This window comes from Acanthaster planci, linkage group LG14 (genome assembly GCF_054643075.1).
Source record: "Acanthaster planci isolate LZ-2023a linkage group LG14, COTS_SCS, whole genome shotgun sequence".
Lineage (NCBI taxonomy): Eukaryota > Metazoa > Echinodermata > Asteroidea > Valvatida > Acanthasteridae > Acanthaster > Acanthaster planci.
Genome location: NC_141790.1, coordinates 1,358,856 through 1,383,354, shown reverse-complemented (window position 1 = coordinate 1,383,354; position 24,499 = coordinate 1,358,856). Strand labels below are relative to the sequence as shown.

The 24,499-nt window shown below is 41.1% G+C and overlaps 2 protein-coding genes across 2 annotated transcripts in view; both read right to left on the bottom strand.

Annotated features, from left to right (window-relative positions):
• Positions 1-24,499, bottom strand: part of LOC147796734 (structural maintenance of chromosomes protein 4-like) — a 178,299-nt gene that overhangs the window by 60,176 nt on the left and 93,624 nt on the right. The window lies entirely within an intron of this gene.
• LOC110980639 (uncharacterized) lies at positions 6,781-18,914 on the bottom strand. Its single transcript, XM_022237514.2, has 5 exons — positions 18,841-18,914; positions 15,196-15,472; positions 13,404-14,875; positions 13,007-13,100; positions 6,781-12,899 (listed from the first exon to the last, which is right to left on the bottom strand). The coding sequence occupies exons 2-5, from the start codon at positions 15,461-15,463 to the stop codon at positions 7,333-7,335; spliced, it is 7,401 nt and encodes a 2,466-aa protein (XP_022093206.2). The 5' UTR covers positions 15,464-15,472; positions 18,841-18,914; the 3' UTR covers positions 6,781-7,332.

Sequence of the window (24,499 nt, the reverse complement as noted above, 5' to 3'; positions counted from 1 at the left end):
TTTATACTACTTATGATGGAAGGGGGCCATACTAAGAAACGGCGGTCTCGTGGGAGTAAATGGGAGTTTCTGAAGGAAAAAACTGAACCAATCCAGAAAACCTGAAAGAAAATGATCATCAAAGTTGCACTCCTGTAAATTTTCAATGCCCCGCTCACACTTCATGCTACCAGGGCCATTTGTGCGCTGCGTGCATAATACTATGAATTTATTAGTGAAAAGGTCTATTATTTTATGAGTCCTATCCAAATGAGTGCTCCACAAAATTACATCATGCATTTTGTAACAGCAGCCCTTCCCCGCGCCCTGTAAGAACGCTGAGGACGAGCGAACTCGGCGAAGGGCACATTCTTATTCTTTTACCACTGCGGTGCTGCTTATGGCAGTGTTTGTACGTATGCAGAAATATTTTCCATAATCAAGAAATCTAGTTTCTCGAACTATTTAATAAAATTTTTTTCGCAACAGCGAATTGAAAACGCTCCTGGCGTAAGGATACTTCGCTTGCCCCGTGTTTGAGTGGATCCAAGTTATGTTTTGATTGCAGCGCTGTCTGTATTAGCCACTTCCTTGGCCAGGAAGCAATTTACACAAAAAATTAGAGCTTATCGTGCGGTGGGCATTTAAAGCCAGTGCTCTCTTGAAAAATCGTCCTTTTGCACAATTTCCCTCGCACAAATAATCTCATCTTCAAGCCAAAGGTCGTAGGTCGTTGACACTGGAAGGCCGTTTTGATTTCTATATCGATCCCAACATCACCCCCCCACACACACTTTATGCACTGGGCAATTTATGCTTCCGACGACATGTCTCAGTGTCGCACTCGTGTTTGCTCCTAAGCCGCGCCTGAGCCCGAAAAGCACATATGATCAGTTGGCTTTCCCCAAAATGTCAGAGGGGCATTGTCCGCACAACGTTATCATCGCCGGATTCGCGGATTTTAGACATGATGGATAGCAGCTTGCGGGAAGTTCCGCGATTGCTCAAGGCCTGTTTGTTTCACACGGATCTCGATCAGAATCAGTGATCCCAAAGCTGGTTCGCTCCATAGGCGTCTGGTCTCAGTGAACCAACGTTGGATCACTGATCGCGATCTGGGTCCGCGTGAAACAAACAGGCCCTCAGTATCAGTCGATGTTGCGCTGCAGTGTTTTTTTTAATGTTTATTTTAACTTGTAGATGGCGCACATCTCGGATGATAAGCATTCAATCGAAATTCGGTTTAATGACCAGATGGGGGAATCTGATTGAACCCAAGAGGTCTTTCACTCCAATGACCATTTCACTCTAAATGTGTTTTTCCCTAGGGACAGTGAAATACGCCAAATGGATTTTTCGCTTAAACTTCAACTCTCATATCCGCATTAAAGGTGGGTTACACCACAAATACATTGTAAACTGAAATCATGGGAACCGAGTGTGAGGTGTAAAGTATAAAATAGATTGGATCATCGTGAATGGAAAGGATTTTCTTAACGCGAAGATTTTGCCAACCCTGAGTCAACCCTAGGGCATAATGATGCGGTTCAAATATGTTGGCTGTTTCCGAGTTGCCCAGCAAAAGGATTTTCCCGTGTTTCGAGACATAATTTCCTTTTTTGCTTATAATTATTTAGCTATTCAACTAAGAACGGATTTTTAGACTTTCGTGACGTGACGCACGTGCGTTATTCATAATACTCATTTCAGGGTCAGGGACACGAGTCGACTGCAGTCCTGGATAAAGTTTTCTTTCATGTAGAATGCTTTATTATCGAGGATGAGCATTACTGATTACTCCTGGCCGTTGAAAACTGCTCCTTTTAAGAGAGAAAAAAACCTGTCATGCTCGTTCCCCACCCTGTCCAAACGGGTATTGTTCGCTGACTGCGAAAGCCCTGTGCTTCATAGATTTTACACAGGATAAATTATAAGATCTTCGATTTAATTGTTGGAAACGCCGCGCTGTTTTTCCCGATTCTTTACAAACCAGTTGACTCAAACACGAAACAAGTCTGTGGAATGTAAGTTGCACCGAATCTTGTGAAATTACAACAAAAAACCAATGGTGTACCTTACCTTTAGCCCTAAACTTTAACCGGGCTTTCAGGGACCATCTCACAGCTGGGGGAGGGAGAATTCCCTAAAGAATTGTCCCATGCCTGATCTGTTGAAACTTGGCACGCACATTAAAGCACTTTTTTCAGAACAATTATGAATGATGTACATCCTATCTTAAAATAGTAGAGAAAAGTCACCTTTGCCTTCGCAGCTCCAAAAGCTGATCTGGGAATTCGCAATCGGACCCCAGAGTTTGACACTTCATCCGTTACCACGACTAATATTATATCACAGCGGCAGATTAATTATAACTTACGGCTGTAGGACCAGGGTGGGGAAAGTTCCCCCCCCCCCACACACTTTGACCTAGGATTGGGAAGAGACCATATCCCCAAACTTAAAATCAAAATTCCACGGAATTCATCTTCACCCCGGCTGAGGATTGTGGGAATTCATCTGTACAATAGGCTTTGAAAAAAATATTTTGCACAATTATGTTTCACATATCCACATAATTCAATCAGACTCAATGCATTAGGCACATACCAAAATTTGTTTTAATATACAATTTCTAACAACTCTGGATTGGCCTAGTTTGTCTTCCGGAAATCAGTACCTCAGTCAAACTGCTACCGGTGGCTGCTAGGACACACAGAGGGCGCTCTTCATGTTCACACTAACCGGTGCCAAGCCTTTTTCAGAGTGCTTCCATTTATTTAGGTCATCACAGAATTGGCGTCCTTGGGGTCATATAGCGGATCCAGGACCAACTTGAGGGGAAAAATGGGGGTAGGGGGCAAAGGACAAAGGGATGTCGAATAGTCCCTAAAATAGTCCGATTTTTATTACTTTTTTTCAAACTTTTCACAGAACTACATTTTGATGTTGCTTTAAAGGATGATGTGATTATGGTTATGAATGGTTGCGAAACACAAGGATGAATAAAAATACTGTCAGGTCATAGTTTACTGTTTCCAGTTTGCATGTTTTGTCACAAATAATGTTTTAGGGTTTAGGCACGTGTAATTCTAGGCGTTCTGTGGTGCAATTCTGTGGTGCGATTTCAGGCAGTACGACCTTTCTTTTTCTTCTCCCTCCCTCCTTTTCTTTCTGTTTATTTATTCATTGAATTTTTTTCGGTGAAAAAAAGGGTGTGGATGTGGGTGTGTGGGTAGGTGCTCCCTCGCTGGACCCATCCACCCCGTTTTTACTTTGAGCTCAAACGTTTCCGGCATTATTGAGTTCGTTGTATACTCTTTATTGAGGCATAGGCCTACCTAGAGATGTCTGGCAATTTTATTGATAACACTGGTTTACGTTTTTTTCAATGGTTTATATCATCTACGCGTAACATAATAGTTCTCTTTTGTTCACTAAAACAAGTTTACGATTGAATGTCAGGGTGCATTAAATTGACAAACACCATCGGAAGATTTTTGACATTTGCGTAAGTCTAGATAAGGAATGAGTGGCGAGTTTCAGCAGTATTTTTGAATGGCAGAATTAGAACGCTAACGAAGTGATTCGCCCTGACGTGTTGAACGCGATTCTCCCTCTGCCTTGGGCCGACACAGGCAAAAGGTTTGCCCTCCAAATTTGTCGGCGGCGCTGTTTCAGAACGCCGTTACTGTCTTTCAGCAAGGCAGTGGTCCAGTCCCACACACGTGTAGGAGTTGGCGTACAATGAGTGTAGCCTTTTGAGTTTTTAGCAGTGAAGCTGAAAGATTTATTGTAACGTGGACATCGTATCCCTGTTCACCGAGAAGTCATTTAGCACTCTCAAAATTGTAGACTTGAGTCACTCGACTTGGACTCAAGCGCTTTTCTGTGACACGTAGCTTGACCTGTATCAGTTTTTGACTTGTGACGTGACTTGGACTTGCAAAAACTTAAAAAAAAAAGAGAAAAAGAAAAAAACCCTACTCGCCACCACCTTTGTGCACTCCTACATAACATTCGTATTGAGAATCAGCAGGTTTCTTTGGTGTATAGTTTTTGTACATCCTCCTTGCCATCCCAAATGTAGCCCTGTTATAGGCAAAATGTTAAGCCGTAGTCATGATATAGAAATAGTCAACATGGGCCTACAAGTCAAACTTTATTGCAATTCTTCTCAGCTTATTGTTCTTTTATAACTTCTATATATGCATGTGCCAAGCGGATTTCCCTCACGCTGTTTTGTTTAGGCTTATCCATTTTCTCATGTGGCTTCTCCGTGTTTTTCAGTGTACGTGAATAGATGAAGAGAATAACCGCAGAATATCAGGAAGATACTACTTAAGAACTACTTGAAATTCTGACACAAAACGTGCATACCGACTGTATTCGAGGACATATCGGGTGGGATACGGTCCCCCAAACAAACATTTGCTGAATATCCCAGTTCCCCCTCTGCCCAACTTGACTGTCATATCAATTTTAGGTATTTATTACCCCTATCAGTGTTGGGGTCTTCAAATGTGCTAATACAGTGTTGGTTTTGGTAATGATTATGTAGAGTGCTATGGAGACGAAAGAGGAGAACAATTACAGTGAACGGAAATATTCCATGAAGCTGTCAGCGTTGTCTCGACAACAGATCCCGCAATGCTTCAGTAAACTACTTGTATGTCCCGTGTCTGTAGACTGTATATGTTGTGCGTGTTCGTTGTACATGTATACCCAGACTGTATCTACAGTGTAAGAACTAATAATGCCTGATTCCGGATAAATCTTTATATCGCCGTTGTCTGGTCTTTAAGTTCACTTTGGTCTGGTCTGGTCTTTTATTTCGCTTGGGCGTTCTAAGGATCGTCTTTTGAACTGTGAAGTCATGTGATCTAAGCCAGCAGTTAAAAAATAAAATAAAAATACGCCACTCTAACACTGATTACCATTGGAAGCCTTGCAAATTATGGTTTCGGAAGCTTGTTAGAAATTAATGAAAACGCCGGTGACCAGGTAGTGGGCAGGCGGTGGACACAATATGCGATATCTTTGGCTGCAGACTGGCTTCTTGTACAGTTTGTGTCATTTTGAACACTGAATGTCAGTTATATTTTTATCTAAAGATCCTGACCCGTCTTTATCAAGCATCATATGATACTTGGACATTGAACCAAACCTTTATAATGAATGATGTGCATTTTCTTTGAGGTACATGGATTTTTAATTAAATTTTGACCGGCAGTGATTAATTATTATACACTTATTGTGACATCTTGTAACGATGGAAGGCGATCAAATATCTTGCTTCCAATAGATTATAAAAAGAAGTGGTTATTTAGGGTGTATATATCATTGCTAGTTGTGAAAATTAGATGGTAACTTTGTCTAGATAGGGGCAACCCTCTCACTGTCCGTACTGGGCGAGGCAGACAAGTCCACGAACGGCCTAACTTTCCCTACCTTGTGTGAGGACTATCCGTTTTGCGAGGCAGACTGGCCTACGGAAAGCAACAGCCCGGTGACGGGTGCCCTGAATATTAAGCCTACTTACCTAGGGGTGGTGTACAGGGACATCTGAACAGTCAAGAGGGAGACCATCCTCACAAGCACACAAACCAAAGCAAAAACTGATTTTACATCAAAAACAATGGGTCCATTGATTTTTTTGGCCGGCAAGATTAGGATTATTTATTGGGCATCTATTATAATTACTATAGAGTTCATTCTTTAATTTCTAATAGATTAGGATTACATTCTTTACTTTCTGATACGTTTGATTAAGAGACCATTATTATTGTTTTTTAAGTTTCTTAGGGTAAGAGTAACTCTTCTGGTTGAATTTGGTTTGCATGATTAGATAGCTAGATTAGTGACTCGATCCGATTTGAATATAAAGACTATAACAGATCAACCAATTCGATTTTTGATATCAGCCGGTGAAAATTAACTCAATTCATTGTAAATTAACATCGGCCGTTGGGTAAAATAATTTTAAATGATTTTATACATAATCAAACAATATCTGTGAATATTGTACATATTAAATAATCTGTAAATCACTTGAAGATTCTGAACACGAATTATTGAGAATAATAATTGAAATTATTAATAAATTACGTGTCGACGAAGTTGCAGGTGGAAAAACTATTCCCAATTCATTTGTGCATGTGTCAGAGGCCAATAAATAGTATGTAAACCTTTTTCAACTTATCAAAACAAAATGCAACAGGTTTAAAAGCAACTAAAATCTTAAAATGATATCTTTAGCAGTGACACCTGATCCAAACCCTTATCCATTCAAAATAATATAAAGTGAATTCAAACGTGGTTTGAATAACCTTGGGACAATATCAATTGATTTGTTGATATAAAAAGGACTCCTATATAACCCCAAAAGTCATCAATTTACTCAAAAGTACTTATGACATCACCAGAAAAGATATGATGTGATTGTGATGTAAAAATTAAAAGAAAGGGCAAAAACCTTTGACTGTAAAAAGCTCCAGACTCCTCTAAAGGTCCGCTAGTATTTCAAGATTTACTGTGTAATTGTCACCAATTCAATTCGTGCTGCTGTAAAAAAAAAAGTAACTCTTATATTTATATCTGCTATTTGGTAGCTCTTAGAAAATTGATGAAAATCCTTCACTCAAGTAACCTCCCAAAACACTCCAAACAGAAATCCTCACTTTTTGTTTAAAGGTTGTATATATATATATTATGCTTTCAGAAATTCAGAAATGTACCGTAGACACAATAAGCTAAACCTATTTCTAAAAGTGTGAAAAGTAAACTCATCCAAGAATTACTACCTGCATACCTCGTAAAAATGTTACCAAAAAACATTAAAACCAATCTAATTACGATTTAACATTTACAAACGTCCCTTTAACAATACCAGAGGTTATTAATTTTCAGTGTGAGCCTACATGTGTATCTGGATAAAAGATTTAGACAAAACAAACCGGGGGTCGAAAATGCTAAACCCTATTACTTGCGCTCACGACTTTCTTGTCCAATTTTTAAAAATTGGCCTTCCGTATTACTTCTCCTTTCCATTTCATTGTTATTATATATAGGTATTTGTGTTATTAGGACTAAATCTTTATTTTTCATTAGAAACGAAGACGCTTTTCTTTTTTTCTATCTAGCAGCCTTTTCATTATCGAAAGTATATAGGCTTTTCAGCACAGTGTTTTGCTCCAAGCGGCTCATAATCCTTTCATGTATTTTTGGAATGACTTATTGGCATTGTAAAATAATGAGAACCTATTCATCGGCTGGGAAAGCAGAACACGGCAAGAATCACTGTATTGAGACACAATTGAAACAATCCACCCTTTACACGAACCTGTATCTTTAGACCTAATAAGAATTATTTTCATCTTTCTTCCACGTGAGACAAATTGCTTCCAAAACCTGTGCCGTGCTGGTCAGAATGTACATGTGCTTTCCGGGAAAGATTATCTTATTAAAAGAATGCTTCCTGGATCTCTCCTGCTCCCAGCCATTCAGGAGATCTGGCTTTGCAAAGGCGTCCTGTTTACCTCCAAAAACCGTAAGGTCACATGGTAACGGGTTCTCATGTTTGCATTTGTAGTCTCTTATTATTTCGGTCGAGGCCTGCAGGCAGGGCAACAGGCGTTTCATAAATGCAGTATTAAAGAAGGTCTTGTCATCTATGAAACTGAACTTCACTTGCGCTTGCTTTGCTAAGCTTGCGAAGAGCTTTGGGCTATCCTCCAGGATCTCCTTCAGTCTGTCAAAGGTCGAGGGCGTGATATCGAGCTCCTCAGTATAAGGATAGGCCAAAGTTGGAGCGTACCAACTGCTGACAAACAAATGATGGGGACAGATATTGTCCTCGTCATAGAGGAGGTGAGCAACTTCGAACGCGACCAGACTTCCCATGCTATGACCGAAAAATACGAATGGACCTTTTGATATATGTGGTGCGAGCTCGTGGTAAACAAGGCGTGCAATATCTTTCATGTTTGTGAGTGGCTGTTCGTCTTCACGCCCTTCCCAGCCCGGCAGCTGAATCATCAAAACCTGGATACCAAACGGAAGCATCGGCTGTGTCCAGTGGGTAAACAGTGAAGGTCCCCCGCCAATGGTAGGGAAACAGACAAGCTTCACTGCCAACGGTTTTGGCACCTCACCTTCAACGACAACTGTTTTCTGTTTTAAAACAGCTGATCGTTCACCCTCCAACCCATTTGGGCTGGATGAAGCTGTCTTTGCAAATAGTTGCCTTGTTATGTTTTTTGAAATCTCCTGGATCGTGTTCTTGTCATTGAGCAGATCGACCGCTCCAACGATGACCTGAAACTTCTGGCTTATCTGTTGGCTGACTTCTGACGCCATGAGAGAATCCAGACCCAGAGAGATCGGTGATGCATCATGCGGGGGTTCATTGGACAGCCCAAGGTGCTGACTGAAAAGCTGGGCCAAAGTTTTGATGACCAAATCTCTGGCCTTGGTTAGTGGAAGTTTTACTATTGACTGCAGAAATGTATCATTTATGGCGGCCAGGTAGACATCTCTGTCATGAAACAATTCTTTCATGAAAGACAAGGTTCCATGTTTTTCTTTGAAGTGTTTTATAATGAGGCCACGGTGTCTCTCTGCCCAAAGCTTCCGATTAAGGTGAGCTGAAATGCCAAGCTGTGTTTGGCGAACCGACAGTGCGGAGCCGATAACCCCAAGAACCTCCTTGGGACTCATACTTCCTGCGCCCGTCTTTTCCCACGCTTGAACGAGACCGCGACGAACTATAAACCCCACGTCATTAATAACACCTATCTGCACTGCCGTCGCTGGTAGATTATGATTATGACGATAATAGGCCAGTGCATTAAGGAAGACATTGGCAGCACAGTAGCTCCCTTGTCCTGCATTGCCAATCAGGGACAGAATGGAGGATGTCATGATGAAATGATCAAGCTTGATGCCAAGCTTTAAAGTCAGCTGGTGTAGCAGAAGTGCTCCATGTGCCTTCGCAGCCATGACTCTGTTCCAAGATTCCGCAGTGATATTTTGGAGGAACCCGTCCTCAAAGACGGCAGCGCAATGGAATATGCCTCTCAGAGCGGGCCACTGCCCAACCATCATTTTTCGCAGCGCTATTTCGACATCACTTGCACTGGAAACATCCAACCGGATGTGCCGGACTTGAGCACCGACTTCCTTTCCCTTTTCGATGACCTCTTTCAATTCCTCATTCATTTCCCCTCTGGAACCTGCATATATATATCGAGCACCTCTTGATATCAACCACTCTGTCAGTTTGAGACCAAAACCTTTGGTTCCGCCTGTAACGAAGTAGGCCGATCCTCTGTCAGCCACAAAACCGTCGTTTTCCACAGAAGGGGGTAACAGCAATTCTGCTGAGTCAACCTCGATAACCTCATTTTTTGGAATGTCAGCATTGCGTGCAGCCAGGGAAGACAGTCGGATATGATTACCTGTAATACAAGTTAAATGACCGCTCTCCAGCTTGGGGTTAAACATCTCCCATAGATAAGACAAAATAGCCGAAATCTTGGAGCTGGATAATCCATCAAGTGCTGATGGGAGATATGTGTCGAACGTCACAATCTTCATCTTTGACGGAAGCATTGGCAGCCTTTTTTCGTGTTTTTGTCTTTGAATAATCACGACGGTGGCGTTTCCTCTCAACTTTGGCTGCAATGAATGCAGTGTGCGATCCAACGAGGATGACTTCAGAGACAGAAACATTACGTCAATGGATGCTTCTTCCAACTCACTGAGGGATTTGACAGATATCTCATTGTAAAGTGCAAAAAGATCGTTATGAGCATCTTTTAAGACGACTGTCTCAGCTCCCAGTTTAGTTGACAGGTGAATCGTTGCAAGGTCATAACTGTCGAGAGAGTCACACTTGAAACCCACACGCATACCTGGAGATACTGGTACAGCCTGCTCGAAAAAGACAGCTGGTGGTAAGTAATCAATGACGATACTGACTGCTTTTCTTGGAGTGAGATACGAAGGCACTTCTATTAAGTCCTGTGAGAGAGACTTCATATATGTCTGGACGTCAGTGCAACTGAGGCCTAAGTATGTTTTGGTTTGCTTTTTGGAACTGTATCCGTCTAGGCTACCGGCATAGATGAATGTGTTTGTTCCTGAACGGCCGTCTACTTCGAACTGCTGGTTGTTGCAAAGACCAAAAGCTTCAACCTTCACCCGGAAAAACCGTTGGTCAGTGTTAAGTTCCAAATCTTTAGGATGAATTTTACGAACGAAGACTCGGACACGATCAGACATCTTTTTCTCTCCCACTGACCACAGCCTGGCTGGTACAATTGCCGGGGCATTGGAAAGATTTTCCATTCTCACGCGCGGAGATAAGAGATCCCAAGTCTTACTGTTATGGTTTCGCTTCGTGGAACGTGATTTTCTGGCAGCAATTACATCCTCTTCATAAAGGTGGCAATCTTTCTTGTAAATAATTTCACAAGCGATCTGACTACTCTCCATGCTGCTCTCTGTAATCGGTAGGTCAACAGAAAACATTGTAAGCAGTGGCTCTTCATGACTGACAATTACGCCAACCGTATTCAGGATCGCTGAAAATGGATTCACGTAATCACCGTCTATTGCATGATGCGCGCCCTTTGTGAAAAGCAAAAACTGGGCCTTTAAACTCTCCCTTTGCAAAGCCTTGCAGACGGAGTAGCAAAACAATGTATCTTTTTGGTAGCCTTCAAACTCTCTCCTTGACATGACCGATCCAGAATTCAAGTGGACGTCAGATACCTCTGTTTTCATCATGACCAGGAGCGTCTCTGTATCCTGATTGGCAGCAACCATGGTAACTGCTTTTTGCACGGCATCGGCCTTTTCCACATCAATGACGGTTACGTCCAAGACCTCTTGTTTTACAAGAGTATCGATTAAGGAAGTACTCACATCTGTATTGTCCGGAAAGACAATCACTTTCTTTGATGCGGTTTGGGACTGAACTGGTCCGTTTTTGATATAGACAGAACCAACATTTTCCCACACCACACTCCAAATCTGATGTTCCATGTTGTCATTTTGAATGGTTTCAAACACAAGTCCTCGAACCGAGCAGAATATTGCTTTTGTGTTTGCGTCTGCCACATCAATGTCGCAGTTGGGATGGTCCCCTCCGCTAATCCTTACATGGATACAAACGTGCGGAGAGCTCGGACCGGTAAATGTGAGCGTCTGTATTTGTCTTGGAACTCTCTGTACTGGTTGAGATCTCTTGTCTAAATTTTCATGACCTCCTTGTTCGGCTAACAAAATGAGTACAGCAAATGCCTGCAAGAAGCTGTCCATGAAAGCTGGATGATACACGTAACGATGAAATTCTCTCCGAACACTGAGAGGAGCCTCAGCATATACTAAACTTTCACGTGAATCCTGTGACGTTAACATCTTCTGAACTCCTCTAAACGTAGATCCCAAATCGAAGCCAGAATCATCTGCATTATTGTAAAACACCTCACCCGGTATAGACACTTCACATCTTTTGCTGATACTGTCTACGTCCATTATTTCACCCAGTGTCGTCATCACACCAGGATCTGCGGCAGATGGAGGAATGATTCTTACGTGACAATGCTGTGTCCATGTTCCTTTGGGCACGTCATGGCTCCTAAGCGTGACGAGAAATTGCTCTGCTGTCTTCTCCTCCACTGTTGTCTCAAGGCAGCCTTCTGCATTTGGGGCAAACATGAATCGATCGAACATCAACCCACTGAGAACTATCGGGTAGCGATAACCGTTCATTGATCGAGCTGCTGCAAGAGCGGTCTCAGTGTAAGCAGTAGCAGGCACAATCACGGAGCCTTGCAAGACGTGATCTTTTACCCACGGTACCCGAGACGCATCCATTTTAGCTCGCCATATCCTCACCGGACTTTCTTGCAGATGGAATGTTTCAATGGGCTCCCCAAGAAGTACGTGTTGACCCTCACCAACAGGAAAGAGAAGGTCTGTCTTTCCCTCGGGACAGATATTGGTACATTTTTCTCGTTGCCACGGGTAATGTGGGACCGACATGACTTGCCGATAGGTGGAGTTGAATAGGCCGTCAAAGATCACAGGTATACCGCTTGTATAGAGCCTCAACTGCGATACCATAAGATTCTCGGAGTCTTTTGCAATCGTTATTGTGTCTCGAGGTCTAAGTAGAGATGCTGATGTGATAAACTTATCATCTGTAAACTGGATCGTAGCCAAAGTGTCCTGAAGAGCAGGTAAGAGCGACGAGTGAGTACCAACCTCGACAAAGACCCTGTAACCATCTTTTGCGAGTTTCTGAATTGAGTTCATGAAGAGAACCCGCTGTCTAGCATTCTGAAACCAATACTCTGGCGTGTTAGCCTCCTCGGTAGTCAAATAACGCCCTGTTACGGTGGACATCATTGGAATCGTGCGTACTCTTTCTTCTGCATTTTGCACTTTAAGGAACTTACTCGCCTCTTTGAGGAAAGGGCTTCTTATGACTTCTTGCTCTTTGCTGTGGAAAGCATTGTCTACCTTGAGCACGACACATTTAATATTATTTATTTTGAATTCTTTAGCTAGCCCCTCAACAGCGGTATTCGCACCAGAGAAGACTATTTGACCTGGGCTGTTGATGGCTGCGACATCAAGCATTTGTCCATGCTTGCTTTCCCTGGCGTACCGGAGAGCTTCTTCAGTGTGGCATAAGACGGCCACCATCTTCCCAGAGCCACTTGTCTTTCCTAGTTCAATCCCTCTTCGGTAGACGAGCTTCACTGCGTGCTCCAGGCTGAGGAGACCTGCTGCATATGCTGCTGCAACCTCACCTGCACTGTGCCCAACCACTGCATCCGGAACCAGACCTCGAAACTTCCAAAGATCCAGAAGACCTATTGCAAGTGCAAACAGGCAGGGCTGACTGATTTCTGTCGTAAAGATAGTAAAAAAAAAAACAATCATCAACGGATACTGTTTACATATTCTTTGAGTTGGGTGTGTTATTCTGGTTGTGTTTGAGGAAAAAATGATTTACCTGTTTTATGTATTCTCTCACGGTCTTTTTCATCAGACAGCATGCTGACTAAAGACCATTTAGCCCCACACCTCTTCAGCTGCTCGTCAATAACCTATATGTACACACATTACCAAAAGATGAGACTTGATTGAGGAAGTTCTTCAATGTAAGGAAAAAATAGTAGAATAGCCTACAAGCAGAGGAAACTAAAAAAAAGGAAAAAATAATCCGTCTGTAACCTTATTTGACGCCCGTCCAATTTGGAAAACGCTAAAAGGTGAATACAGGCAATACGTTTTTTGCAATTATCGTACTTGATAAACTACACGCTGAATTTGAATTTTAAGAAAATTATATTGAAATACAAGTCCGTTACCTCGACAAAACGCAGCTTTAGTTGAAAGAGAGTTCTTACCTTCACCCTTGCAGCAAAAATAGGTTGTGTTTCCATCAACTCTCGACCCATTCCCCACCACTGTGTCCCCATACCAGAGAACACAAACACAATTTGCTGTTTGGCCCCAGAGACTGACGTCGCTACGCCTTCGACATGTCGAGTCGACGTCTTGTGGTAAGATTCGTTATCAAGTTTCATTCGAAGTTGGTGGATAGCATCTTCCTTGGAGTAGACAGCAAATCCTGCTCGGTGCACGAGGTGCTGAGAACGGCAGGCAGCCGTATACAGACAAGAGAAGAAAGTGTTGTCGTTCATCGACGGGTCTTCCGTCAGAAAGTCGACCCAGTCCTTGAATTTTTGACGAAGTGCATTGGAGCTGGCTGCAGACAGGAGGAGGCAACTCAGAGTTTTACCCTTCATTTGAGGAAGCTCATTCCCAGAAGGACTTAGATGTCCCTCAAGAATAAGGTTAGCATTCGCTCCACCGAAGCCAAATGAGCTGCAGCAAGAAAGGAAACGATCTCCTCTGTGTGGCCAAGAAATCAGTTCGGTAGGAACATTCATCTTTAGCAGTTTGAAGTCGACATTCTCGTTTGGTGTTTTAAAATGCACGACGGGTGGAATCTTTCGATTGTACAGGCACAAGGCCGTCTTGATAATGCCAGCCACACCTGCCGCGCCTTCAGAGTGGCCCACATTTGATTTGACGGACCCAATGTAGAGCGGAGGATGTTTGGGCCCTCTCCTTCGCCCCAAAACCTCACCCAAGGCTCCGGCCTCTGTTGTGTCGCCTACTCTTGTTCCTGTACCATGAGCCTCGGCGTAGACAATCTGGAGGGGATCTACCCCGGCGTTCCGACATGCGCTTTTCACCAAGTCAACTTGTGCATCAAAACTGGGGTTTGCAATGCCCAAAGTACGGCCATCATTACTAAGTGCCCCTCCGCGTATAACTCCGTAGATACGATCGCCATTATGCAGAGCATCATCGAGAGGTTTCAGAACCAAAACCCCAGCACCCTCGCTCCGGGAATAACCATCGGCTGCCTGGTCAAAGCTTTTGCATTTGCCGTCGAGAGAAAGCATGCCAGCCTGACAAAACCCAATAGTGGTGGTTGGTGTAAGAATCAAGTTGACCCCACCAGCAAGAGCCATTGAGCAGGATTTCTGTTTCAGCGCCTCACATGCCAAATAGATCGAGTAGAGGGAAGATGAACAAGCTGTATCCACTGAGAAACTCGGCCCACGGAGATCAAACTCGTAGGAGATACGATTGGATACCATGCACGAGTTGTTGCCCGAGTTGGAATACTGGTTCATATTGTGAAATGGTTTCCATGCGAAGGACAAGTACTCTTGTGCTGTCACGCCCATGTAGACACCTGTTTTAGAACCTCGTAGAGAAGAGGGTGGTATCCCGGCATTCTCGAGGGCCTCCCACGTGACTTCAAGAAGAAGTCTAACTTGCGGATCAAGATGGGCTGCCTCGTCTGCAGGATATTTAAAAGTGAACAAACCGTCCACATCAAAAACCTCATAAGTACAAAAGAGTATTAGATTTTGTGCTGTAGCTGGACAATTCATATCAAGTGTCAAATGTGGTCTGGCATAAAAAGGTCGGTGAAAATGACTTTCCTAATGAGACACTGTATGTCCGTCTTTTATTCACGGGACAATAAGGTTACTGGACCTGTGCATGCCCTCTTGCGATCACATGTGGAATTAATTCCAGTAAATCAGGATTGGGCATTTTGCCAATCTTGTTTAAGTAAATTCACCAAACTTATTCCAAAAAATTTTAAGAAATTACCAGGTGGCATGTGGAAGAACTGTCTGTCGAACATGTATGGGTCTTGAGAAATGTACCCGCCATTTTGGATGTAAATCTTGCCGGCTGTCTTCTCTCCAGGACTCAAGAAGTAGCTTGCATCGAAACGGTCGGGTGGTATGGGCGTGGTGCAATCTAGTCCCTTCACTAAAACCTCCCAGAGCGTTTTGACACTGTTGACCCCATTGCCGAAGCGACAGCCTATGCCCACTATGGCAATTTTTTGATTTTTGGAGGTTTCTTCGTCCATGTCAATATCCTGTTGTTGAAGACAAATGAGAAAGAAGACCTGCAAAGACGTCGTGTCCATTTGAATTTTTGAAGGATTTTTGAATATTCTGAATTGTAAATATATATTGCCTGAAATAAAAAGTTACAATTTTGTGAATATTTAAGTACAAATTTTAAAATTTATTTTTTGTGTTTAGAGATAAGTTGGCCTTACTGTCCAACGTGAGCAAATTTAGAAGTACGTGCATTAGTTTATATTGATTAATTTTTTTGCTCAATCAAAAATTATGGCCAACTTTAACTTAAAAATCTCCTATACTGTTTACGCCAACATAAAATGCATGTAATATATTATGTTTTGGCCTGTAGACCAGATACCTCTCAGGTACCAAGGGAAAATCAAAAAGATTTAAACCATGGTCTAAGTTTTGTTAAAAAATGGAGGTCACTGGGTTTGTTACTCGGCGGCTATAAAACGCAACAAGGAGTGACAAATGCCATCCAAAACATGTATATGCTTCTTGTTCAGTATACGTGGCAGAAACCTACAGCTAAAACTTTAAAAGGTTCCACTGTTTGTAAAAAGAAGTCTCGTTAACAGAATTTGACAGTAGCTAAGAGCTAAAAATGAAGGGACTGTTTAGTACAAATATTTTCTATCGCGGCAGGCTTTTTTACCCTTGGCAGTTGTTTAATACATATATCTTACAATTTTCAGGTGACTTTTTGATGTTATTACGGGGTTTATGCGTGATGCCTCGGTATTTTATGAGTAACGACCTCCGCCTGATTACAACTCATTACTCCAAGAACAAGTTGATACAGAGTTTTGGTATCATTGCATAACAGTCAACCTTTGTAATCCCAAATAGATAGAGAGAAAATGGCATAGTCGTGTAGTGATACAGTACTCTTTTAAACTTAAAGGTGGATTAAATCATGACAATAACTCTTTAATTTCTGAATCGAATCCAAACATGTAGCATAAATGGAACAACATTTCTCATAAATGCTCCCGGCTTTGAGAGATCATTTAATTTTTGAAATACTAGAAGAGTGATAAATCATCAATATCAAATAATGATAAAAACCTTGTTTTTTCAAAATAAAAGTTGATTCAAATGAGTGACATAAATCTTTTGATTTACAGCCCTAAAATTTGTGTAATCTAAATGAATAGCACTTCAACTATATCAGCAAGCGAGGTACTAGCACGTTTCGGTGCGTTAATGCAGTTATCTAACTAATTACTACATGTCAATATTGGGCATAAAAATCACAACTAGAGGAACGTGGTTGAGAATGACCAGTGAGCTGTTTCGGAACTTTCTGTTTGGTGATGACGTCATCATGATATCATAACTTTAGGAAAATTCTTTCATGAGGGTCTTTGTTGCGTGTAACTTTGATGTTCATCAAACCGCTGATAATTGCCCAAATTGTAGCTTGAAAAAGTGTACATAGTCAATGGGCTGAAATAAATATTGAAAATTTACTAGTAAATCACATGAAGACGTCATCATAATGTCATTCCTTTTGAAGAATTATTGCACAAGGGTCTTTGTTCGATATCACTTTCATAGCGATCAAACATCGCGAAGGTTTCCAAGTAGTGGCTTGAAAACGTGTACAAGTAAATGGACTGAAAACATCTATGCAAAAAGCTGCTCCTTTATTATGTCATGTGATTTGCGTTTAAACTGAAAGAAAATTCTAAAATATTATTTGATATTCAGACTCGCAAGTATACATGTAATCAAATGAAGACGAAAGAAAATTCCGATTTTTTTTTGTTCTTATAGTAATTCTCAGCCGAAGTTCAGGATTACCTTCATTAAGATCGATAATATTGCGTAGTAAAAAAACGTGTACAAAACCTATGGGGAAAACTGCAGCTTCAAGCTCATGTCACGTGACCCCTGATGATGTTATTTGGACGATTTTTCTTTGGGAGCCTCTTTTCGTGAGGGACTTCAAGTGTACATTGAACGAAATAATTCAGATTAACCAAAGGGCCGAGGACAGGCTGACGAAAAACTTTACAAAACCTATGGGGGGAAGATTGAATATCCATAATTTAATTTAAAAATAGGTGATAACGTCATCGTTACGTCATAAATTTAGCAAAATTCTGTCATCAGGGCCTTTGTTATCTGTAACTTAAAAGTTGATCAAACCTCTCAAGCTAACCCAAATGATGGCTTGAAAACGTGTACAAAGTCAATGGGCTAAATTAAATATTGAAAAATCAATACCAAATCACATGATGACGTCATCATGACGTCATTTACTTACAATAATTCTTGTATCAGGGTCTTTGTTGACATTCTGTGATAAAGTATCTCAGGATGCCAGCATCCCATGAGAAATTATCTCAGGATATCGACATCCCGCCTATATGATGTCTTCTTCCCGAGAAAAAATAAGTCAGGATCTCAGCAAGTCGGATGGCACTTCCAGAGCTCCGTACAATAGCAATAATACCATCGAAACTAAAAAGCGGTTGCAGTAACGTGAGGAAAAAGAAGCTGGGAGGTACAGATGGTGAATTGTTCCTGACAAGAGTCCAATTAAGACATTTTACCTCATAATGGGTAAAATATATTATACTCGACGCGACCTGCTGGGAAAGCTAAAATGCGGCTAACCCTGCTGCTGAAGCGTGCATCATTGAGGGGCACCGCACATGTCTCAAGGTAGGCGATTTCTAAATTGGTCATTGGATAGGCCAATAAGTGAAAAACATTACTTGCGAGCCGTATGCAAATGGCCGGCTACAGCGTCTGATGAAAAGACGTGATATTGGCACTCCTAGTAATAGTGCCAAAGCCTAGCGCTAACCAATCAGCGTTTTGGGGTTCAGTGGAAACACGAGAAATGAGCTGGTTCCAGTTCTGGGAATGCCACTTGCTGTCTCGGCTTCATACATTTAACTGAATAATTTTAATTTAGAGTATAATCTGTTTTTAATATCCAGCGTTTCCACGTATTAAACAATCATTGTCGATGTACATTCTGCACTGTGAAAAAATCACATAGTTGCCCTAACGTACCCTAATTTCAGAGATTGAGCAATGGAATTTGAGTGCGAGGAAATACCGCTTTTCCAGGGAAAATTTCGTTACATCTTCAAAATTTAAATTCAATCCAATGAAAGGTTTGGCTTCTGCGGTTATTTGGTTATTTTGGCACACACATCGACGCGTGTTGGTCCATGCATGAACGTTTTATTTTCACGATCTCTGAAAACAACGACATTTAGCAAATGTGGTTGGTGTGATTTTCATAAATAATTGATGTCGTAAACATACCTGTCCGCAGGATTTCAGCGGCAAAATGTAAAGACCGGTTCATACATGTCGTGAAAGTGGACACACACAAATTTACTTGGCTTACCTTGACGTTGGCAAAACCGTTGCTCTTGTTAGATTGTCTGCTTGAGTTTTGAGTACCGAAATGGTATCACGGCGTTGCCAGTTGCTACTGTAAGCAGTTGGAATCGTATTTATAAGCCTCACCTTGGAACGCTGGCACACGAACGGAAACCAGATAAAATTGTATTGCTAAAGGTTACCAGTTGCGCAGTTTACGAGATCTGATTGGCACACGAGTTCACATAGAATTACCGTGACACGTCCTCCACTATGGAGTTCTATATGAGAGTATCACGTGCTTTCAACTTTAACAATATCCAATAAAGACCTTAACTCTTGTGTTGTCGATGTTTTTGATTGGGCGCAATATGAAGCTTGACATATTAATGGCGCGGCTGCCAGCCCCTTGAAAAGTTCATTACGCTTAACGCATACCGTTTTTTCTGGAGTAATGCTGTAGTTTCCAACGGCAGGGCACCATCGCCACAAAAAGTTACCGACATACCGGTATAGGCCTCTTGCCTTTGACGTCTGCAGTCACGTCCAAGACAGAACGCGAAGGGTTTACTGACTCTCTGACTTTATGCAATCACAGTATTAACGACCCCAAAGAAAAAATCGAAGGCACTTTGATAAAACGCTCGTTCATACCATTCTTAGTGCGGTTCGTGAAAAACTGCTCAGGTTTCTAAAAAGAGGGATGTATCGCGTGCGATTTGTCCTGTCTGAGTGCCAACATCTCCACAAGAAACCATGGTGCTCGATATTTTGTGCCTCACGAACGGCCTTTACCATATGTCTGTATAAAAACCATTTAATTAAAACGCGGTAACGGGATTCCTCGCGGTCAAAATGTAGAACACATGCTAGATTGTTTACACGCCCAGCGGAAAAATTGCGCAGTCGCTCAATAAAACCACTTTGTTTTGAACTTCGATTTTTAAAAAAGGATACTGGGCTGAAACTGTGAATTCTGGCCACTTGGTGTTTTCATTGGGTATGGCTGCTACGCCTTTATTGTTGAATATTATTGATACAAATACCGGACGAATTTCTGCTCCTGTATAAAATATCGCCAAATTTCGAGCAGCATAACCACCTTCTGTTATTGTGCGCGATCGTAAATGGGCCTGTAATGGACACCAAAGGGGTGTAAATCCTGTCAAATATAAAAAGGATATCTCCTGACATTTTGACCTAGGAGGATGGACCACTGAGCAAAAAGGTTGCAGATATATTTCTTATTAAAGAAAAAAATGAAGAAAACTTTAGGCAATACGAGTGAATACTGGTACCATCGGTTGTACCATAGTTTGTGAGATCGTTTGAAAATTTTATGACATATAAAGTACGTTTATTGTCGTCAAAACTCTATTTTTAAGTTTCAGTCCAACCCCGCTAAAAATTTAAACGAGGCCATCTATTTTTAATAAGCATATATAACTGTTTTGCATAAAACACAAGGATGGTGCATGGGAGGTCCAATTGTCTCACTATAGACCTATCCAGTAAGGTCAGTGCAGAGAATTCCGCTTCGGGCAATTTATTTAGTCACGCGGGCACTCCAAAATGAAATAAACTGTTGTAAAAGTTTATGGAACATTCCCCGTCCTTGCATTTTATGAAGCATATGCTGATTTCAAATTCATTTAGTTTTTAAGTTGGGATAACATATGCTGACAGATAAAAATAAGCATTAAGTGTGACTTTTTTCGTCCTGCCACAAAATTTTAAATCAAGAGAATAACTGTACAGCGCTTTGTAAAAGTACTTTATACTTTTTTCATTGTATTACCGAGTATTGAGTAGACTTGATGACAAGTCCCAAATGTACACCGCGGCGCTCAGTTGGAGGGAGATAAGAAAATCGTTGTTTGAAATTCAACATGTCTACTGAGTAGTACTGACTTCACTAATAATCTGCTCTTATAATATTAAGCTTATAATAGCCGTTATTCCTGAGCGTGTCCAACGCATTGCGTATATGCAATTCATGTATTTTCATGGAGAAAGTCCTGCTACGCAACCTTGGAAGTATATCTTATTACAGCGGGTGTTTCTTAGGAAATACGTAAGGCAACCCATTTGCTCACAATTCTGCATATGATAGACCCACGTGTCTCCTGAAATCAACTTGATAAAGCTGAGAAGTCAAGCGGTATTTACGTGTCTTAATTATCTGAATTTCAAAATCATCAGGACCAATGTAGTATCTATTGTTTGGTAATAGTTTGAACTATGAAATGTTCACAGGAATGGCCGAAGCTTTAGATTTTCAATACGGAGACACTTCAACTTCAGTCAAAGATGAGAAATCGGCCTGAGTACCTATCTAATTTGACTAGAACTGTGATATAAGTATCTAACATTACGCCATGAAAGATAGGGCCAGGGCATATAAAACGAAAATCCAAAGCAATGGATCGAACACAAATGTTGAAAATGTTCGGACTTAACATAATTTTTCTAGTATAAAATATTGGAATACGGAAGACAAAGTAGGTTACTACGTAAGATTAAAAAGATTAAAAAGTAAAAACAAAAATCCGGAAGGCTGGATATTAAACCATTCTCATAAGTGATATTAAAGGGTACGTGCAGGTGTTAGGGATCTGCCCGGAATTATGGAATGCAGTTATCGAACGGAATCAGTGCCTAGTTGTTAATACCTCTAAGAAGTAGAAATAGCGCCCGCATAGGCTTGGTAATTTACAGACAGTTGTCAAATAAACTTTTTAAATAAATAGGAAGTTGAATAGCAGTTTCAAATAACGCACTTTAAAGACAAAAATAACTTGAGAACACTCAAATGTTACCAGCATAGCCGGTAATAAAAGTACCTGTAGTGACGATTTTCATCTTTTGCAGCTGTCAGAAGGAAAGGGCAGCCGACTCAAAAACCCAAGGTTTTTTGTTAAAAGGTATTTGCTTTGGGTATAATGGCTCATATTACCGGCTTTTTTGGATATCTGACCTTTTGCGAACTCTTTGTTTTAAAAGTTAAGAGTTTTTAAAACATACTGAAGATATATATATATATATAGATATATATATATATATATATATATATATATATATATATATATATATATATATATATATATATATATATATATATATATATATATATATATATATATATATATCTATATATATATATATATATATATATATATATATATATATATATATATATATATATATATATATATATATATATATATATATATATATATATATATATATTTATTCATTCGCGGATAGACCGACCGCTGGTAAACCTAACAGTGATTATTAAACCAGTCCCTCGTTAGGTCGACCGATCGGTGGTCATCCTATAGAAAATGCCCTTTCCAGGAGAAATGTGAAGCTCTTCATAAAAATCCGAAACAGATTTTTCAAGTAGATCTTCTCACCACTAACTTGATCAACAGTCAGCGAATTCTGCCGTTTGGTAGGCTGTGAAATATTAAACAATATTTTACAGTAAAAAGTTGAAGTTGTTACTTTGCACCGTTGTGATGACCGTGTAAAGATTCACCGATTTCTCCAAAGAAAAACACCCGTTCTCACAGCAAAACTGGCAGGAGAGAACTGATTGGTGGTGCTTTGTGTTAGCTTTGTTTTCGTAATTACATCTATTGTTTTACTGAAATTGATACATTCGCACATTCCACGAAACCGTTATAGCGCCCTCTCGACGACCCTTGCACACGCATTATTTTTTTTCTGTGGGAGAGGCCAGGATGCGGTCCACCCAGCAGTTCCGAAGGTCTGATTGTTCGAAAATTCCTGCGCCACAATGCTTGATAGTTTGAATGTACAAATGTACCATAACGTGGGTTCATTAATCTGCCCCCCCAAAGATAATAATAAATAGGCCATGTTAGTCCAAACATTCTAGGTAATGATCCCAAAGTTCATTGGTTTAAAGGTTTCTGAAGGTTTGATGCAGTCCCGATTAGCTCCTCTTTGCATAAGGTTTGACTGTCGGAAAGAGATACAGGTTTTAACAGTCATTATTACTCATTAATCAAATTTCTTTATTCATAATCAATGATAATGTCCGACAGCCCGTATCGGTGATCAAGTAAAAAAAAATGTGTGTGCTATCTGCAGTGAGTAATTATACAGGAAAGGTTTCAAAAGGTTTTTTAAATCTAATTCCTACGAATTCGTTGATCCTGCGGATAAAATAAACCTGAATAAATTGTTCAGTAAAGAAAGGTACCCTAAAAGTAAACGAGAGTGTTCAATCCCCATCCGTTTTTCTCCACAGTGTGCAGTGTTTGCTTGCTTACTCGTTTCTCTCACGTCGTATTGTAATAATATTTGTACAAGATGACCCAATCTTCCCCAAGATGTTCGCTGCAGCCGCTTTAAAACCTTGAGTGGTATTCACAGCGACTTGTAATCGACGATGAATACCAAATTTATCTTCGTTATGAAGACGACACCCACAAGCCTCAGGAAGTGATCTGCGAACCATAAGAAAAGGAAGTGACAGGGCGGAACTTAAAATGAACATCAAGCAGACGGAAGGAACTATGACTGCAATGAGCTCCTGCACAAACATCATCATCCACACATTTAACAGCCTGCTAGGAAAAAAAATTCTCATCATACATGTAACTAACTTCATGCTTACACAGAACCCAGGAGAGGATCCAGGGGGTGTGGAAGACGCATGCCCCCCTTATAAATAAATTATTTAAAAACACACACACGCACACACAGGAACGGAGAAAAAAGAGGGGGCATGCTGCGTAAACTTGCACCACGAAACGCTTAACTCCCCTCCCCCCAAAATGCCCTGGACTCCCGTCGTAATGACTTGCGGGCATTTGACAATTGTTGCTTTCGTCCCCCCCCCCCTTTGGAAAATCCGGGATTACCCTCTCCCCCTGGGGCTCACCCCTGGCACCGGCGTGTTGGCACACCAGATAATGCTGCCCAAGAGTAACAATATCTGAGACTGAATGTTGTAACATGCTGGAAGACTTTGCCGTCACGGTCCGGTGGTGACCATAGAAGAAAGGGGGCGGTACCGGACAACTTTATAACAATGTCAGTGGAAGCAGAAACAGCGAGGGGAGTGATAAGCAGGACTCATTAGCTTCGGTGAAATTTGCCAGACTCATCCTCATAAAATGGAGCGAAGAGAAGTTCACATTATTTCTAAAAAAAAGTCACGCTTTCAATAAATTCGTGGATCGTGACGTTATCCTCAAGCCATTTTCATGGGGTGGGGGCTAGTCCTTTAGCACTTTTTAACTTTTGTTACTGCTCGCTCTTTCACTTATTTTTGCATTTTGGCATGGGGATAGACGCAAGTTGGGGGGGGGCTACACGCCCTGTAGAACTACGTCTGGTAACGAGAGCGCAATGGAAGCAATTATTATCACAACGTCAGTTATGGAGAGTTAAGCAAAAAAGCACTAGAATTAAAGAACGCAGGAAACGAAAAAATGGAGTTGTGCTGGCCATCCAGAAACAAAGAAGGATAGACAAGTAGTGTAATGACGTCATATCAGGAAGAGCTGGCAGAAAGTGTTTCCAAGAGGAAATCCAAGTCCCCATCTGCCGGGCACCCCCTGAAAAGCAAACATATTCAGTGCCCCCTCGAAAACGTGTCCACCTCTTCTGAATTAAAAATCCTAGATCTCAAAGATGGAAAATCA

Excerpts from the sequence above, each read along its gene's own strand:
- LOC110980639 (XM_022237514.2), bottom strand. The coding sequence starts at position 15,463 with ATGGACGAAGAAACCTCCAAAAATCAAAAAATTGCCATAGTGGGCATA. Across the intron at positions 14,876-15,195 it reads GTTCTTCCACATGCCACCTG|ACGAGGCAGCCCATCTTGAT; the intron begins GTAATTTCTTAA and ends AATATCCTGCAG. Across the intron at positions 12,900-13,006 it reads TGAGAGAATACATAAAACAG|AAATCAGTCAGCCCTGCCTG; the intron begins GTAAATCATTTT and ends TCTTTACGACAG.